The sequence below is a fragment of the Crinia signifera genome, chromosome 5 (genome assembly GCF_055691185.1).
Source record: "Crinia signifera chromosome 5, ASM5569118v1, whole genome shotgun sequence".
Classification (NCBI taxonomy): Eukaryota; Metazoa; Chordata; class Amphibia; order Anura; family Myobatrachidae; genus Crinia; species Crinia signifera.
In genome coordinates, this window is record NC_139221.1 from 334,507,479 (window position 1) to 334,526,656 (window position 19,178).

General features: G+C 51.8%; 1 protein-coding gene across 7 annotated transcripts in view; it reads right to left on the bottom strand.

The window, feature by feature from the left end:
- MROH1 (maestro heat like repeat family member 1) overlaps window positions 1–19,178 on the bottom strand; it is a 405,085-nt gene that overhangs the window by 123,004 nt on the left and 262,903 nt on the right. For all 7 annotated transcript variants that reach the window (XR_014444044.1, XR_014444045.1, XM_083145076.1 and 4 more), the window contains one exon: window positions 14,497–14,696. Coding sequence is in view for 5 of the 7 variants with exons in the window: in XM_083145076.1 (XP_083001202.1) it covers window positions 14,497–14,696 (200 nt within the window). In the remaining 2 variants the exon portion in view is untranslated. The remainder of the gene's footprint in view (window positions 1–14,496; window positions 14,697–19,178) is intronic.

A 19,178-nucleotide genomic window follows, 5' to 3' on the forward strand; every position in this document is an offset into this window, starting at 1 on the left:
GAACTGGGTACAGTATCTAGATGAGGCCGCACCAGTGACCTATACAGAACCGGACACAGTACCTAGATGAGGCTGCACCAGTGACCTATACAGAACTGGACACAGTATCTAGATGAGGCCGCACCAGTGACCTATACAGAACCGGGCACAGTATCTAGATGAGGCCGCACCAGTGACCTATACAGAACCGGGCACAGTATCTAGATGAGGCCGCACCAGTGACCTATACAGAACTGGGCACAGTATCTAGATGAGGCTGCACCAGTGACCTATACAGAACTGGGCACAGTATATAGATGAGGCCGCACCAGTGACCTATACAGAACCGGGCACAGTATCTAGATGAGGCCGCACCAGTGACCTATACAGAACTGGGCACAGTACCTAGATGAGGCCGCACCAGTGACCTATACAGAACTGGGCACAGTACCTAGATGAGGCTGCACCAGTGACCTATACAGAACTGGGCACAGTATCTAGATGAGGCTGCACCAGTGACCTATACAGAACCGGGCACAGTACCTAGATGAGGCTGCACCAGTGACCTATACAGAACCGGGCACAGTATCTAGATGAGGCCGCACCAGTGACCTATACAGAACTGGGCACAGTACCTAGATGAGGCCGTACCAGTGACCTATACAGTGGCATTATTAATGTAACTCTCACAAACAGGTGTTGATCACCTAAACCATCTTTAATGGCACCAGATTCTGCAGTTTCTGCCCCCTGATACATATGCCAGTGTCCCCTGCTGATGCAGCTATGGTTATGTGCCCTGTACTTGTCCTATATTGTATTCACCTGTAAGTCACTGTCTCCTGGGTTATATACTCTGTAATAGGGTGCTGCGGATCCCTTGTTCTCTGCCCCCTGATACTTATGTCAGTGTCCCCTGCTGATGCAGCTATGGTTATGTGCCCTGTACTTGTCCTACTGTATATTGTATTCACCTGTAAGTCACTGTCTCCTGGGTTATATACTTTGTAATAGGGTGCTGCGGATCAATTGTTCTCTGCCCCCTGATCCTTTGTACGGCGCTGCAAAACACTTGTGGCGCTTTATAAATAAAATAATAATAATAATGTCAGTGTCCCCTGCTGATGAAGCTATGGTTATGTGCCCTGTACTTGTCCTCTATCGTATTCAGCTGTAAGTCACTGTCTCCTGGATTATATACTCTGTAATAGGGCGCTGCGGATCCCTTGTTCTCTGCCCCCTGATACTTATGTCAGTGCCCCCTGCTGATGCAGCTATGGTTATGTGCCCTGTACTCGTCCTCTATTGTATTCAGCTGTAAGTCACTGTCTCCTGGGTTATATACTTTGTAATAGGGTGCTGCGGATCCCTTGTTCTCTGCTCCCTGATACTTATGTCAGTGCCCACTGCTGATGCAGCTATGGTTATGTGCCTGTACTTGTCCTCTATTGTATTCAGCTGTAAGTCATTGTCTCCTGGGTTATATACTATGTAATAGGGTGCTGCGGATCCCTTGTTCTCTGCCCCCTGATACTTATGTCAGTGTCCCCTGCTGATGCAGCTATGGTTATGTGCCCTGTACTCGTCCTCTATTGTATTCAGCTGTCAGTCACTGTCTCCTGGATTATATACTCTGTAATAGGGCGCTGCGGATCCCTTGTTCTCTGCCCCCTGATACTTATGTCAGTGCCCCCTGCTGATGCAGCTATGGTTATGTGCCCTGTACTCGTCCTCTATTGTATTCAGCTGTAAGTCACTGTCTCCTGGGTTATATACTGTGTAATAGGGTGCTGCAGATCCCTTGTTCTCTGCCCCCTGATACTTATGTCAGTGTCCTTAGCTGATGCAGCTATGGTTAAGTGCCCTGTACTCGTCCTCTATTGTATTCAGCTGTAAGTCTCTGTCTCCTGGATTATATACTCTGTAATAGGGCGCTGCGGATCCCTTGTTCTCTGCCCCCTGATACTTATGTCAGTGTCCTCTGCTGATGCAGCTATGGTTATGTGCCCTGTACTTGTCCTCTATTGTATTCAGCTGTAAGTCACTGTCTCCTGGGTTATATACTCTGTAATAGGGTGCTGCGGATCCCTTGTTCTCTGCTCCCTGATACTTATGTCAGTGCCCACTGCTGATGCAGCTATGGTTATGTGCCCTGTACTCGTCCTCTATTGTATGAAGCTGTCAGTCACTGTCTCCTGGATTATATACTCTGTAATAGGGCGCTGCGGATCCCTTGTTCTCTGCCCCCTGATACTTATGTCAGTGCCCCCTGCTGATGCAGCTATGGTTATGTGCCCTGTACTCGTCCTCTATTGTATTCAGCTGTAAGTCACTGTCTCCTGGGTTATATACTCTGTAATAGGGTGCTGCGGATCCCTTGTTCTCTGCTCCCTGATACTTATGTCAGTGCCCACTGCTGATGCAGCTATGGTTATGTGCCCTGTACTCGTCCTCTATTGTATTCAGCTGTAAGTCACTGTCTCCTGGATTATATACTCTGTAATAGGGCGCTGCGGATCCCTTGTTCTCTGCCCCCTGATACTTATGTCAGTGCCCCCTGCTGATGCAGCTATGGTTATGTGCCCTGTACTCGTCCTCTATTGTATTCAGCTGTAAGTCACTGTCTCCTGGGTTATATACTCTGTAATAGGGTGCTGCGGATCCCTTGTTCTCTGCTCCCTGATACTTATGTCAGTGCTCACTGCTGATGCAGCTATGGTTATGTGCCCTGTACTCGTCCTCTATTGTATTCAGCTGTAAGTCACTGTCTCCTGGGTTATATACTCTGTAATAGGGCACTCGGATCCCTTGTTCTCTGCCCCCTGATACTTATGTCAGTGTCCTCTGCTGATGCAGCTATGGTTATGTGCCCTGTACTTGTCCTCTATTGTATACAGCTGTAAGTCAGTGTCTCCTGGGTTATATACTCTGTAATAGGGTGCTGCGGATCCCTTGTTCTCTGCCCCGTGATACTTATGTCAGTGTCCCCTGCTGATGCAGCTATGGTTATGTGCCCTGTACTCGTCCTCTATTGTATTCAGCTGTAAGTCACTGTCTCCTGGGTTATATACTCTGTAATAGGGTGCTGAGGATCCCTTGTTCTCTGCTCCCTGATACTTATGTCAGTGCTCACTGCTGATGCAGCTATGGTTATGTGCCCTGTACTCGTCCTCTATTGTATTCAGCTGTAAGTCACTGTCTCCTGGGTTATATACTCTGTAATAGGGCGCTGCGGATCCCTTGTTCTCTGCTCCCTGATACTTATGTCAGTGCCCACTGCTGATGCAGCTATGGTTATGTGCCCTGTACTCGTCCTCTATTGTATACAGCTGTAAGTCAGTGTCTCCTGGGTTATATACTCTGTAATAGGGCGCTGCGGATCCCTTGTTCTCTGCCCCCTGATACTTATGTCAGTGTCCTCTGCTGATGCAGCTATGGTTATGTGCCCTGTACTTGTCCTCTATTGTATACAGCTGTAAGTCAGTGTCTCCTGGGTTATATACTCTGTAATAGGGCACTGCGGATCCCTTGTTCTCTGCCCCCTGATACTTATGTCAGTGTCCTCTGCTGATGCAGCTATGGTTATGTGCCCTGTACTTGTCCTCTATTGTATACAGCTGTAAGTCAGTGTCTCCTGGGTTATATACTCTGTAATAGGGCGCTGCGGATCCCTTGTTCTCTGCCCCCTGATACTTATGTCAGTGTCCTCTGCTGATGCAGCTATGGTTATGTGCCCTGTACTTGTCCTCTATTGTATACAGCTGTAAGTCAGTGTCTCCTGGGTTATATACTCTGTAATAGGGTGCTGCGGATCCCTTGTTCTCTGCCCCGTGATACTTATGTCAGTGTCCTCTGCTGATGCAGCTATGGTTATGTGCCCTGTACTTGTCTTCTATTGTATACAGCTGTAAGTCACTGTCTCCTGGGTTATATACTCTGTAATAGGGTGCTGCGGATCCCTTGTTCTCTGCCCCGTGATACTTATGTCAGTGTCCTCTGCTGATGCAGCTATGGTTATGTGCCCTGTACTTGTCTTCTATTGTATACAGCTGTAAGTCAGTGTCTCCTGGGTTATATACTCTGTAATAGGATGCTGCGGATCTCTGGTTCTCTGCCCCCTGATACTTATGTCAGTGTCCCCTGCTGATGCAGCTATGGTTATGTGCCCTGTACTTGTCCTCTATTGTATTCAGCTGTAAGTCACTGTCTCCTGGGTTATATACTGTGTAATAGGGTGCTGCGGATCCCTTGTTCTCTGCCCCCTGATGCTTATGTCAGTGCCGCCTGCTGGTGCAGCTATGGTTATGTGTCCTGTACTCGTCCTCTATTGTATTCAGCTGTAAGTCACTGTCTCCTGGGTTATATAGTCTGTAATAGGCTGCTGCGGATCCCTTGTTCTCTGCACCCTGATACTTATGTCAGTGCCGCCTGCTGATGCAGTTATGGTTATGTGCCCTGTACTTGTCCTCTATTGTATTCAGCTGTAAGTCACAGTCTCCTGGGTTATATACTCTGTAATAGGGCGCTGCGGATCCCTTGTTCTCTGCCCCGTGATACTTATGTCAGTGTCCTCTGCTGATGCAGCTATGGTTATGTGCCCTGTACTTGTCCTCTATTGTATACAGCTGTAAGTCACTGTCTCCTGGGTTATATGTTCTGTAATAGGGCGCTGCGGATCCCTTGTTCTCTGCACCCTGATACTTACAGTATGTCAGTGCTGCCTGCTGATGCAGCTATGGTTATATACCCTGTACTTGTCCTCTATTGTATACACCGGTCAGTCACTGTGTCCTGGGTTATATACTCTGTAATAGGGCGCTGCGGATCCCTTGTTCTCTGCCCCCTGATACTTATGTCAGTGCCGCCTGCTGATACAGCTATGGTTATATACCCTGTACTTGTCCTCTATTGTATACAGCTGTCAGTCACTGTCTCCTGGATTATGTACACTCATGACAGGAGATCAGCTGGACATGTGGGAAATCTCACCTTACACGCATGACCGAAGGCCAGTCTGATGTGTGGGAAATCTCCCCTTACACGCATGACCGAAGGCCAGTCTGACGTGTGGGAAATCTCCCCTTACACTCATGACCGAAGGCCAGTCTGACGTGTGGGAAATCTCCCCTTACACGCATGACCGAAGGCCAGTCTGACGTGTGGGAAATCTCCCCTTACACGCATGACCGAAGGCCAGTCTGACGTGTGGGAAATCTCCCCTTACACGCATGACCGAAGGCCAGTCTGACGTGTGGGAAATCTCCCCTTACACGCATGACCGAAGGCCAGTCTGACGTGTGGGAAATCTCCCCTTACACGCATGACCGAAGGCCAGTCTGACGTGTGGGAAATCTCCCCTTACACGCATGACCGAAGGCCAGTCTGACGTGTGGGAAATCTCCCCTCACACACATGACCAAAGGCTAGCCTGACGTGTGGGAAATCTCCCCTTACACGCATGACAGATGACCAGCCTGATGTGTGGACGATCTATTTCACGCATGACAGATGGCCAGCCTGGCGTGTGGATAATTTCTTAAACATGTATGTATATTAGTAACCCACAATGTAATCTCAGGGCCCAGACTCCACATTACACAGGACACCATTTCTCAGGCATGGACTATAATGAGCCAAATTCGTCAGTTCTTCAAATGTCGTAAAAATCCAGAGATCAGGTTCAGTCTCTGAGCCAGACACAGTGGTGATCAGCCAGAGACCAGGATGAGGTCAGCGAGACCAGGCTGAAATACTACACCACAAGCAGAAGCAAGCCAGGCCGCAGGGTGGTGAGCAATCCGGGGAGAGAATCCTCTGCTCTACATACACGGTGAGGCTCTGCTCTACATACACTGTGCGCCTCTGCTCTACATACACGGTGAGGCTCTGCTCTACACGCACTGTGCGCCTCTGCTCTACACGCACTGTGCGCCTCTGCTCTACACGCACTGTGCGCCTCTGCTCTACACGCACTGTGCGCCTCTGCTCTACACGCACTGTGAGGCTCTGTTCTACACGCACTGTGAGGCTCTGCTCTACACACACGGTGCGCCTCTGCTCTACACACACGGTGCGCCTCTGCTCTACACACACGGTGCGCCTCTGCTCTACACACACGGTGCGCCTCTGCTCTACACACACTGTGCGCCTCTGCTCTACACACACTGTGCGCCTCTGCTCTACATACACGGTGAGGCTCTGCTCTACACGCACTGTGCGCCTCTGCTCTACACGCACTGTGCGCCTCTGCTCTACACGCACTGTGCGCCTCTGCTCTACACGCACTGTGCGCCTCTGCTCTACACGCACTGTGAGGCTCTGCTCTACACGCACTGTGAGGCTCTGCTCTACACGCACTGTGCGCCTCTGCACTACACGCACTGTGCGCCTCTGCTCTACACGCACTGTGCGCCTCTGCTCTACACGCACTGTGCGCCTCTGCTCTACACGCACTGTGCGCCTCTGCTCTACACGCACTGTGCGCCTCTGCTCTACACGCACTGTGCGCCTCTGCTCTACACGCACTGTGCGCCTCTGCTCTACACGCACTGTGCGCCTCTGCTCTACACGCACTGTGCGCCTCTGCTCTACACGCACTGTGCGCCTCTGCTCTACACGCACTGTGCGCCTCTGCTCTACACGCACTGTGCGCCTCTGCTCTACACGCACTGTGAGGCTCTGCTCTACACGCACTGTGAGGCTCTGCTCTACACACACTGTGCGCCTCTGCTCTACACACACTGTGCGCCTCTGCTCTACACACACTGTGCGCCTCTGCTCTACACACACTGTGCGCCTCTGCTCTACACACACTGTGCGCCTCTGCTCTACGCACACTGTGCGCCTCTGCTCTACGCACACTGTGCGCCTCTGCTCTACGCACACTGTGAGGCTCTGCTCTACGCACACTGTGCGCCTCTGCTCTACGCACACTGTGCGCCTCTGCTCTACGCACACTGTGCGCCTCTGCTCTACGCACACTGTGCGCCTCTGCTCTACGCACACTGTGCGCCTCTGCTCTACGCACACTGTGCGCCTCTGCTCTACGCACACTGTGCGCCTCTGCTCTACGCACACTGTGCGCCTCTGCTCTACGCACACTGTGAGGCTCTGCTCTACGCACACTGTGAGCCTCTGCTCTACGCACACTGTGCGCCTCTGCTCTACGCACACGGTGCCCCTTTGCTCTACGCACACGGTGCCCCTTTGCTCTACGCACACGGTGCCCCTTTGCTCTACGCACACGGTGCGCCTCCGCTCTACATCCACTGTGCGCCTCCGCTCTACATCCACTGTGCGCCTCCGCTCTACACCCACTGTGCGCCTCCGCTCTACACCCACTGTGCGCCTCCGCTCTACACCCACTGTGCGCCTCCGCTCTACACCCACTGTGCGCCTCCGCTCTACACCCACTGTGCGCCTCCGCTCTACACCCACTGTGCGCCTCCGCTCTACACCCACTGTGCGCCTCCGCTCTACACCCACTGTGCGCCTCCGCTCTACACCCACTGTGCGCCTCCGCTCTACACCCACTGTGCGCCTCCGCTCTACACCCACTGTGCGCCTCCGCTCTACACCCACTGTGCGCCTCCGCTCTACACCCACTGTGCGCCTCCGCTCTACACCCACTGTGCGCCTCCGCTCTACACCCACTGTGCGCCTCCGCTCTACATCCACTGTGCGCCTCCGCTCTACATCCACTGTGCGCCTCCGCTCTACATCCACTGTGCGCCTCCGCTCTACATCCACTGTGCGCCTCCGCTCTACATCCACTGTGCGCCTCCGCTCTACATCCACTGTGCGCCTCCGCTCTACATCCACTGTGCGCCTCCGCTCTACATCCACTGTGCGCCTCCGCTCTACATCCACTGTGCGCCTCCGCTCTACATCCACTGTGCGCCTCCGCTCTACATCCACTGTGCGCCTCCGCTCTACATCCACTGTGCGCCTCCGCTCTACATCCACTGTGCGCCTCCGCTCTACATCCACTGTGCGCCTCCGCTCTACATCCACTGTGCGCCTCCGCTCTACATCCACTGTGCGCCTCCGCTCTACATCCACTGTGCGCCTCCGCTCTACATCCACTGTGCGCCTCAATCTGCAGACATGCGCATGGGTCTATGGGGCAAGATGGTAGGATCGCCTAGGGAGAAAGGGTTTCCCAGGACAAAGGAACAATCATCGCTACACGGGTCAGTGTATCCGATGCCACGATCTACAAAGCAGCGCTGCAGTAAGACTTCCGTCTGCAAAAGGGAGATCATTATAATGTTCTAGAACAGAGAGGTTCCACTTACTCCATTTTCTACCAGTTCAATTTATCCTGAAGAGATTCTCCTGTGGTATTACTGAATCAACCTTCCCCCATACCTAGAACTCCCTCAGCCTCTCCTCCATCACTGGCCTCCGCTCACGCTCACCTCTCCCAATCCCTACAGAACCCAATGTAACATCCTACCCAATACCTAGAACTCCCTCAGCCTCTCCTCCATCACTGGCCTCCGCTCACGCTCACCTCTGCCAATCCCTACAGAACCCAATGTAACATCCTACCCAATACCTAGAACTCCCTCAGCCTCTCCTCCATCACTGGCCTCCGCTCACGCTCACCTCTCCCATTCCCTACAGAACCCAATGTAACATCCTACTCAATACCTAGAACTCCCTCAGCCTCTCCTCCATCACTGGCCTCCGCTCACGCTCACCTCTGCCATTCCCTACAGAACCCAATGTAACATCCTACTCAATACCTAGAACTCCCTCAGCCTCTCCTCCATCACTGGCCTCCGCTCACGCTCACCTCTGCCATTCCCTACAGAACCCAATGTAACATCCTACTCAATACCCAGAACTCTCTCAGCCTCTCCTCCATCACTGGCCTCTGCTCACGCTCACCTCTGCCAATCCCTACAGAACCCAATGTAACATCCTACCCAATACCTAGAACTCCATCAGCCTCTCCTCCATCACTGGCCTCCGCTCACGCTCACCTCTCCCATTCCCTACAGAACCCAATGTAACATCCTACCCAATACCTAGAACTCCATCAGCCTCTCCTCCATCACTGGCCTCCACTCACGCTCACCTCTCCCATTCCCTACAGAACCCAATGTAACATCCAACCCAATACCTAGAACTCCCTCAGCCTCTCCTCCATCCACCTCTCCCAATCCCTACAGAACCCAATGTAACATCCTACCCAATACCTAGAACTCCATCAGCCTCTCCTCCATCACTGGCCTCCGCTCACGCTCACCTCTGCCATTCCCTACAGAACCCAATGTAACATCCTACTCAATACCTAGAACTCCCTCAGCCTCTCCTCCATCACTGGCCTCCTGTCACCCTCACCTCTGCCAATCCCTTCAGAACCCAATGTAACATCCTACCCAATACCTAGAACTCCCTCAGCCTCTCCTCCATCACTGGCCTCCGCTCACGCTCACCTCTCCCATTCCCTACAGAACCCAATGTAACATCCTACCCAATACCTAGAACTCCCTCAGCCTCTCCTCCATCACTGGCCTCTGCTCACGCTCACCTCTCCCATTCCCTACAGAACCCAATGTAACATCCTACCCAATACCTAGAACTCCATCAGCCTCTCCTCCATCACTGGCCTCCGCTCACGCTCACCTCTCCCATTCCCTACAGAACCCAATGTAACATCCTACTCAATACCTAGAACTCCCTCAGCCTCTCCTCCATCACTGGCCTCCGCTCACGCTCACCTCTCCCATTCCCTACAGAACCCAATGTAACATCCTACCCAATACCTAGAACTCCCTCAGCCTCTCCTCCATCACTGGCCTCCGCTCACTTTCACCTATCCCATTCCCTACAGAACCCAATGTAACATCCTACTCAATACCTAGAACTCCCTCAGCCTCTCCTCCATCACTGGCCTCCACTCACGCTCACCTCTCCCATTCCCTACAGAACCCAATGTAACATCCTACCCAATACCTAGAACTCCCTCAGCCTCTCCTCCATCACTGGCCTCCGCTCACTTTCACCTATCCCATTCCCTACAGAACCCAATGTAACATCCTACTCAATACCTAGAACTCCCTCAGCCTCTCCTCCATCACTGGCCTCCGCTCACGCTCATCTCTGCCAATCCCTACAGAACCCAATGTAACATCCTACCCAATACCTAGAACTCCATCAGCCTCTCCTCCATCATTGGCCTCCTGTCACCCTCACCTCTCCCAATCCCTACAGAACCCAATGTAACATCCTACCTAGAACTTGCTCTGCCTGGAGTTCCTTCATCAATTATCAATTATCCTCCTCCCATCCTCACCTTTGTGCCAATACCCGTTCTGGATTCCCAATTCCCACAGAACCCAATGTATCATCATACCCCATACCTAGAACATCATCATCCTCTCCACCATCACTGGCCTCCTGTCAACCTCCCATTCCATACAGAACCCAATGTGTCATCCTACCTTGTACCTTATAATTGACGAATGTTATTCATGTCACTGAGACGGTGACAATTCCTGGACAGCAACAATCACTTAGAGGTCCTTAGCGCCCGATCCCAGGAGTAATCCCGGTACTAGTCCGCATCAGATAGTTCCCAGGAGTAATCCCGGTACTAGTCCGCATCAGATAGTTCCCAGAGTAATCCCGGTACTAGTCCGCATCAGATAGTTCCCAGGAGTAATCCCGGTACTAGTCCGATAACATGGAACCCAGGAGTAATCCCGGTACTAGTCCGCATCAGATAGATCCCAGGAGTAATCCCGGTACTAGTCCGCATCAGATAGTTCCCAGGAGTAATCCCAGTACTAGTGTGCATCAGATAGATCCCAGGAGTAATCCCGGTACTAGTCTGCATCAGATAGATCCCAGGAGTAATCCCGGTACTAGTCCGCATCAGATAGATCCCAGGAGTAATCCCGGTACTAGTCCGCATCAGATAATTCCCAGGAGTAATCCCGGTACTAGTCCGCATCAGATAATTCCCAGGAGTAATCACGGTACTAGTCCGCATCAGATAGTTCCCAGGAGTAATCCCGGTACTAGTTTGCATCAGATAGATCCCAGGAGTAATCCCGGTACTAGTCCGCATCAGATAGATCCCAGGAGTAATCCCGGTACTAGTCCGCATCAGATAATTCCCAGGAGTAATCCCGGTACTAGTCCGCATCAGATAATTCCCAGGAGTAATCCCGGTACTAGTTCGCATCAGATAGATCCCAGGAGTAATCCCGGTACTAGTCCGCATCAGATAATTCCCAGGAGTAATCCCGGTACTAGTCCGCATCAGATAATTCCCAGGAGTAATCCCGGTACTAGTCCGCATCAGATAGATCCCAGGAGTAATCCCGGTACTTGTCCACATCAGATAGTTCCCAGGAGTAATCCCGGTATTAGTTCTCATCAGATAGTTCCCAAACGTAATCCCGGTACTAGTCCGCATCAGATAGTTCCCAGGAGTAATCCCGGTACTTGTCCACATCAGATAGTTCCCAGGAGTAATCCCAGTACTAGTCCGGATCAGATAGATCCCAGGAGTAATCCCGGTACTAGTCCGCATCCGATAGTTCCCAGGAGTAATCCCGGTACTAGTCCGCATCAGATAGTTCCCAGGAGTAATCCCGGTACTTGTCCACATCAGATAGATCCCAGGAGTAATCCCGGTACTAGTCCACATCAGATAGTTCCCAGGAGTAATCCCGGTACTAGTCCGCATCAGATAGATCCCAGGAGTAATCCCAGTACTAGTCCGCATCAGATAGATCCCAGTAGTAATCCCGGTACTAGTCCGCATCAGATAGATCCCAGGAGTAATCCCGGTACTAGTCCGCATCAGATAGATCCCAGGAGTAATCCCGGTACTAGTCCGCATCAGATAGTTCCCAGGAGTAATCCCAGTACTAGTCCGCATCAGATAGATCCCAGGAGTAATCCCGGTACTAGTCCGCATCAGATAGATCCCAGGAGTAATCCCAGTACTAGTCCACATCAGATAGTTCCCAGGAGTAATCCCGGTACTAGTCCGCATCAGATAGATCCCAGGAGTAATCCCGGTATTAGTCCGCATCAGATAGTTCCCAGGAGTAATCCCGGTACTAGTCCGCATCAGATAGATCCCAGGAGTAATCCCGGTACTAGTCCGCATCAGATAGTTCCCAGGAGTAATCCCAGTACTAGTGTGCATCAGATAGATCCCAGGAGTAATCCCAGTACTAGTCCGCATCAGATAGTTCCCAGAAGTAATCCCAGTACTAGTGTGCATCAGATAGATCCCAGGAGTAATCCCGGTACTAGTCTGCATCAGATAGATCCCAGGAGTAATCCCGGTACTAGTCCAGATCAGATAGATCCCAGGAGTAATCCCGGTACTAGTCCGGATAAAATGGAACCCAGGAGTAATCCCGGTACTAGTCCGCATCAGATAGATCCCAGGAGTAATCCCGGTACTAGTTCGCATATGATAGATCCCAGGAGTAATCCCGGTACTAGTTCGCATATGATAGTTCCCAGGAGTAATCCCGGTACTAGTCCGGATCAGATAGATCCCAGGAGTAATCCCGGTACTAGTCCGGATAAAATGGAACCCAGGAGTAATCCCAGTACTAGTCTGCATCAGATAGTTCCCAGGAGTAATCCCAGTACTAGTCCGCATCAGATAGATCCCAGGAGTAATCCCGGTACTAGTCCGCATCAGATAGTTCCCAGGAGTAATCCCGGTACTAGTTCGCATCAGATAGATCCCAGGAGTAATCCCGGTACTAGTCCGCATCAGATAGATCCCAGGAGTAATCCCGGTACTAGTCTGCATCAGATAGTTCCCAGGAGTAATCCCAGTACTAGTCCGCATCAGATAGTTCCCAGGAGTAATCCCGGTACTAGTTCGCATATGATAATTCCTAGGAGTAATCCCAGTACTAGTCCGCATCAGATAGTTCCCAGGAGTAATCCCGGTACTAGTCCGCATCAGATAGTTCCCAGGAGTAATCCCGGTACTAGTCCGCATCAGATAGATCCCAGGAGTAATCCCGGTACTAGTGTGCATCAGATAGATCCCAGGAGTAATCCCGGTACTAGTCCGATAACATGGAACCCAGGAGTAATCCCGGTACTTGTCCGCATCAGATAGATCCCAGGAGTAATCCCGGTACTAGTCCGCATCAGATAGATCCCAGGAGTAATCCCGGTACTAGTGTGCATCAGATAGATCCCAGGAGTAATCCCGGTACTAGTCCGATAACATGGAACCCAGGAGTAATCCCGGTACTTGTCCGCATCAGATAGATCCCAGGAGTAATCCCAGTACTAGTCCGCATCAGATAGATCCCAGGAGTAATCCCGGTACTAGTCCGCATCAGATAGATCCCAGGAGTACTCCCAGTACTAGTCCGATAACATGGAACCCAGGAGTAATCCCAGTACTAGTCCGCATCAGATAGTTCCCAGGAGTAATCCCGGTACTTGTCCACATCAGATAGTTCCCAGGAGTAATCCCAGTACTAGTCCGCATCAGATAGTTCCCAGAGTAATCCCAGTACTAGTCTGCATCAGATAGTTCCCAGGAGTAATCCCGGTACTTGTCCACATCAGATAGTTCCCAGGAGTAATCCCGGTACTAGTCCGCATCAGATAGTTCCCAGGAGTAATCCCGGTACTTGTCCGCATCAGATAGATCCCAGGAGTAATCCCAGTACTAGTCCGCATCAGATAGATCCCAGGAGTAATCCCGGTACTAGTCCGCATCAGATAGATCCCAGGAGTACTCCCAGTACTAGTCCGATAACATGGAACCCAGGAGTAATCCCAGTACTAGTCCGCATCAGATAGTTCCCAGGAGTAATCCCGGTACTTGTCCACATCAGATAGTTCCCAGGAGTAATCCCAGTACTAGTCCGCATCAGATAGTTCCCAGAGTAATCCCAGTACTAGTCCGCATCAGATAGTTCCCAGGAGTAATCCCGGTACTTGTCCACATCAGATAGTTCCCAGGAGTAATCCCGGTACTAGTCCGCATCAGATAGTTCCCAGGAGTAATCCTGGTACTATTCCCATTCCCCATTCCCAGGTGGTGTCCCCTGTAAGGTTCCCTAAGGTCTGTTTAGGGATGTAGTTATTGTTCTGCCCTTGTCATACTGACATACCTATCATTATACATATCATATACATATATAGTGCACATTATAGGGACAGCAGGCAGCGTATTATACATATCATATACATATATAGTGCACATTATAGGGTCAGCATAGTATACACATATATATATATATATATATATATATTATACATATCATATACATATATAGTGCACATTATAGGGACAGCAGGCAGCGTATTATACATATCATATACATATATAGTGCACATTATAGGGTCAGCATAGTATACATATATATATATATATATATATATATTATACATATCATATACATATATAGTACACATTATAGGGACAGCAGGCAGCGTATTATACATATCATATACATATAGTGCAGATTATAGAGACATCTGAGCACACATCCGCCTTACCTGCAGGGGTCCAGGCTCCTGGACGCGGCCGATGGACTGGAGCACTTCTTGTCCTTGGCTGTGCAGAGGTCCTTCGGCAGCTGGACCCCCACCATACAGCTGACTCGCAGGAGCAGGACCACAAAGAGCTGAGGATAAAGCTCTTGTACAGCGGGGGCAGCCTCGGGCTGGCACAGCACCTCCCGGAGGGCACAGGTGGCCTAGATGGAGGTAAGTACATGCTATTACCAGTTATTTATATAGCGCACACCTATTCCGCAGAGCAGAAAGTATCTGGCTATACACATCAGTCCCTGCCCCAGTGAGCTTACACTCTATGGACACTGAAGCACTCGGAGGCAAGCTCTGGGAGAACATACAGACTCCACACATATAGGGCCATGGTGGGAATAGAACCCATGATCTTGGCGCTGTGAGGCAGTAATGCTAACCATTACACCGTCCCTCTACATAAACCTGATATACAGATTATACAGAACCACACAGGTCCGTACAGAGATTTATATTCCCTTACAGCAAATAGGTTCTGAGATAATGGGTCCACAGTGTCTAGGTGGACACCTAAGAATAGTCGTTATACCAATAGTCGACATGGCTGAAATTCAAAAGGTCGACACAATGGTTTAACATTTTTTGTCTATGTCAACATATGTCGACAGCATAAGTGTGACGCGTCCCCTCGCACGGCTCGCTGCGCTCGGCACACTATTATATCATCGCAACCACTGGGATGGTAACGTATGAACCAAGTCAGTCTAAACAAAAATAACATGTCAACTATGTCCATGTCGACATTAAGCGTGTGTCGGCATTCTGTCATTGTCAACCTAAGGTATGTCAACCATTCTTAAGTGTCGACCTAGTCACTTTCAGCCAATAGTGGTTGACCTGTGACTGTGGAGCTCGACATTGGGAGGTCAGTCAGGAGAACATACCTCGTGTACCTGCAGAGGGAGGGAGTGTCAGAGGTAGGGCGCAGTGAGCGAGAGCTGGATGGGGCAACGAGGGAGAACCAGCTGAGGAGCTCGGGGAGGGGAAGAGGAATGGGGGGGTTTCTGTAAAGGATGGTTGTAGGTAATCCTGATGGGGGCAGACCTGGAACATCTATGTCATTGCTGGAATATCACCGGAAGTACAGAGGGAAGGAGTGTCAGAGGTAGGGCGCAGTGAGCGAGAGCTGGATGGGGCAGCGAGGGAGAACCAGCTGAGGAGCTCGGGGAGGGGAAGAGGAATGGGGGGGTTCGATGCAAGGATGGTTGTAGGTAATCCTGCTGGGGGCAGACCTGGAACATCTATGTCATTGCTGGAATATCACCGGAAGTACAGAGGGAAGGAGTGTCAGAGGTAGGGCGCAGTGAGCGAGAGCTGGATGGAGCAGCGAGGGAGAACCAGCTGAGGAGCTCGGGGAGGGGGAAGAGGAATGGGGGGGTTCTGTAAAGGATGGTTGTAGGTAATCCTGATGGGGGCAGACCTGGAACATCTATGTCATTGCTGGAATATCACCGGAAGTACAGAGGGAGGGAGTGTCAGAGGTAGGGCGCAGTGAGCAACAGTTGGATAGGGCAGCAAGGGAGACGAGAGAACCAGCTGAGTAGCTCGGGGAGGGGAAGAGGAATGGGGGTTCTGTGAAGGATGGTTTTAGGTAATCCTGATGGGGGCAGACCTGGAACATCTATGTCATTGCTGGAATATCACAGGAAGTACCGAGGGAAGGAGTGTCAGAGGTAGGGTGCAGTGAGCGAGAGCTGGACGGGGCAGCGAGGGAGATAAGAGAACCAGCTGAGGAGCTCGGGGAGGGGAAGAGGAATGGGGGGGGGGGGATCTGTGAAGGATGGAATTAGGTAATCCTGATGGGGGCAGACCTGGAACATCTATGTCATTGCTGGAATATCACAGGAAGTACAGAGGGAAGGAGTGTCAGAGGTAGGGCGCAGTGAGCGAGAGCTGGATGGGGCAGCGAGGGAGAACCAGCTGAGGAGCTACGGTAGGGGAATAGAAATGGGGGGTTCTGTGCAAGGATGGTTGTAGGTAATCCTGGTGGGGGCAGACCTGGAACATAGATGTCATTGCTGGAATATCACAGGAAGTACAGAGGGAAGGAGTGTCAGAGGTAGAGCGCAGTGAGCGAGAGCTGGAAGGGGCAGCGAGGGAGAACCAGCTGAGGAGCTCGGGGAGGGGAAGAGGAATGGGGAGGTTCTGTGCAAGGATGGTAGTAGGTAATCCTGATGGGGGCAAACCTGGAACATCTATGTCATTACTGGAATATCATAGGAAGTACAGAGGGAAGGAGTGTCAGAGGTAGGGCGCAGTGAGCGAGAGCTGGATGGGGCAGCGAGGGAGATGAGAGAACCAGCTGAGGAGCTCGGGGAGGGGAAGAGGAATGGGGGGTTCTGTGCAAGGATGGTTGTAGGTAATCCTGGTGGGGGCAGACCTGGAACATCTATGTCATTGCTGGAATATCACAGGAAGTACAGAGGGAAGGAGTGTCAGAGGTAGGGCGCAGTGAGCGAGAGCTGGATGGGGCAGCGAGGGAGATAAGAGAACCAGCTGAGGAGCTCGGGGAGGGGAAGAGGAATGGGGGGTTCTATGCAAGTATGGTTGTAGGTAATCCTGATGGGGGCAGACCTGGAACATAGATGTCATTGCTGGAATATCACCGGAAGTACAGAGGGAAGGAGTGTTAGAGGTAGGGCGCAGTGAGCGAGAGCTGGATGGGGCAGCGAGGGAGATGTGAGAACCAGCTGAGGAGCTTGGGGAGGGGAAGAGGAATGGGGGGGTTCGATGCAAGGATGGTTGTATGTAATCCTGATGGGGGCAGACCTGGAACATCTATGTCATTGCTGGAATATCACAGGAAGTACAGAGGGAAGGAGTGTCAGAGTTAGGGCGCAGTGAGCGAGAGCTGGATGGGGCAGCGAGAGAGAACCAGCTGAGGAGCTCGGGGAGGGGAGGAGGAATGGGGGGTTCTGTAAAGGATGGTTGTCGGTAATTCTGATGGGGGCAGACCTGGAACATCTATGTCATTGCTGGAATATCACAGGAAACACAGAGGGAAGGAGTGTCAGAGGTAGGGCGCAGTGAGCGAGAGCTGGATGGGGCAGCGAGGGAGAACCAGCTGAGGAGCTCGGGGAGGGAAAGAGGAATGGGGGGTTCTGTAAAGGATGGTTGTCGGTAATCCTGATGGGGGCAGACCTGGAACATCTATGTCATTGCTGGAATATCATAGGAAGTACAGAGGGAAGAAGTGTCAGAGGTAGGGCGCAGTGAGCGAGAGCTGGATGGGGCAGCGAGGGAGAACCAGCTGAGGCACTCGGGGAGGGGAAGAGGAATGGGGGGGTTCTGTAAAGGATGGTTGTAGGTAATCCTGATGGGGGCAGACCTGGAACATCTATGTCATTGCTGGAATATTACAGGAAGTACAGAGGGAAGGAGTGTCAGAGGTAGGGCTCACGCAATAAGTTTGATGCCGATCCGATGTCACGTGTGCAATGGATCAGAATCGGAGATCGGACCTGTGGGATCGGACAGCCTCCGGCAGCTGTGGATGTTATCAGATCCAATATATCCCGGGGGGTTCAAGGAAGATCTTATGTGTCTTCTCCCTCCGAGATGTCGCATAAGTCTATGGGGACCCTGAGACTCTGCCCCACGCCCTCATCATCATCAGCTACTGTAACGTCCTCCTCCCTAGTGTCCAGCACACACTCAGCAGCACCTACCCCAACTACTGTAGCGTCCTCCTCTCTACCTCCCTAGTGTCCAGCACACACTCAGCATCAGCCTCCACACTGCTGCACTGGCTCTATACCTCCCTAGTGTCCAGCACACACTCAGCATGGGCCTTCACCCTGCTGCACCGGCTCTATACCTCCCTAGTGTCCAGCACACACTCAGCATCGGCCTCCACACTGTGCACCAGCTCTATACCTCCCTAGTGTCCAGCACACACTCAGCATCGGCCTCCACCCTGCTGCACCAGCTGTATACCTCCCTAGTGTCCAGCACACACTCAGCATAGGCCATCGCTCTGCTGCACCAGCTCTATACCTCGCTAGAGTCCAGCACACACTCAGCATTGGCCCACACACTGCTGCACCAGCTCTATACCTCCCTAGTGTCCAGCACACACTCAGCATCGGCCTCCACCCCGCTGCACTGGCTCTATACCGCACTAGTGTCCAGCACACACTCTGCATTGGCCTCCACCATGCTGCACTGGCTCTATACCTCCCTAGTATCCAGCACACACTCAGCATCAGCCTCCACCCTGCTGCACTGGCTCTATACCTCCCTAGTGTCCAGCACACACTCAGCATCGGCCTCCACCCTGCTGCACTGGCTCTATACCTCCCTAGTGTCCAGCACACACTCAGCATCGGCCTCCACCCTGCTGCACTGGCTCTATACCTCCCTAGTGTCCAGCACACACTCAGCATCGGCCTCCACCCTGCTGCACTGGCTCTATATCTCCCTAGTGTCCAGCACACACTCTGCATTGGCCTCCACCATGCTGCACTGGCTCTATATCTCCCAGGTGTCCAGCACACACTCAGCATCGGCCTCCACACTGCTGCACTGGCTCTATACCTCCCTAGTGTCCAGCACACACTCAGCATCGGCCTCCACCCTGCTGCACTGGCTATATACCTCCCTAGTATCCAGCACATACTCAGCATCGGCCT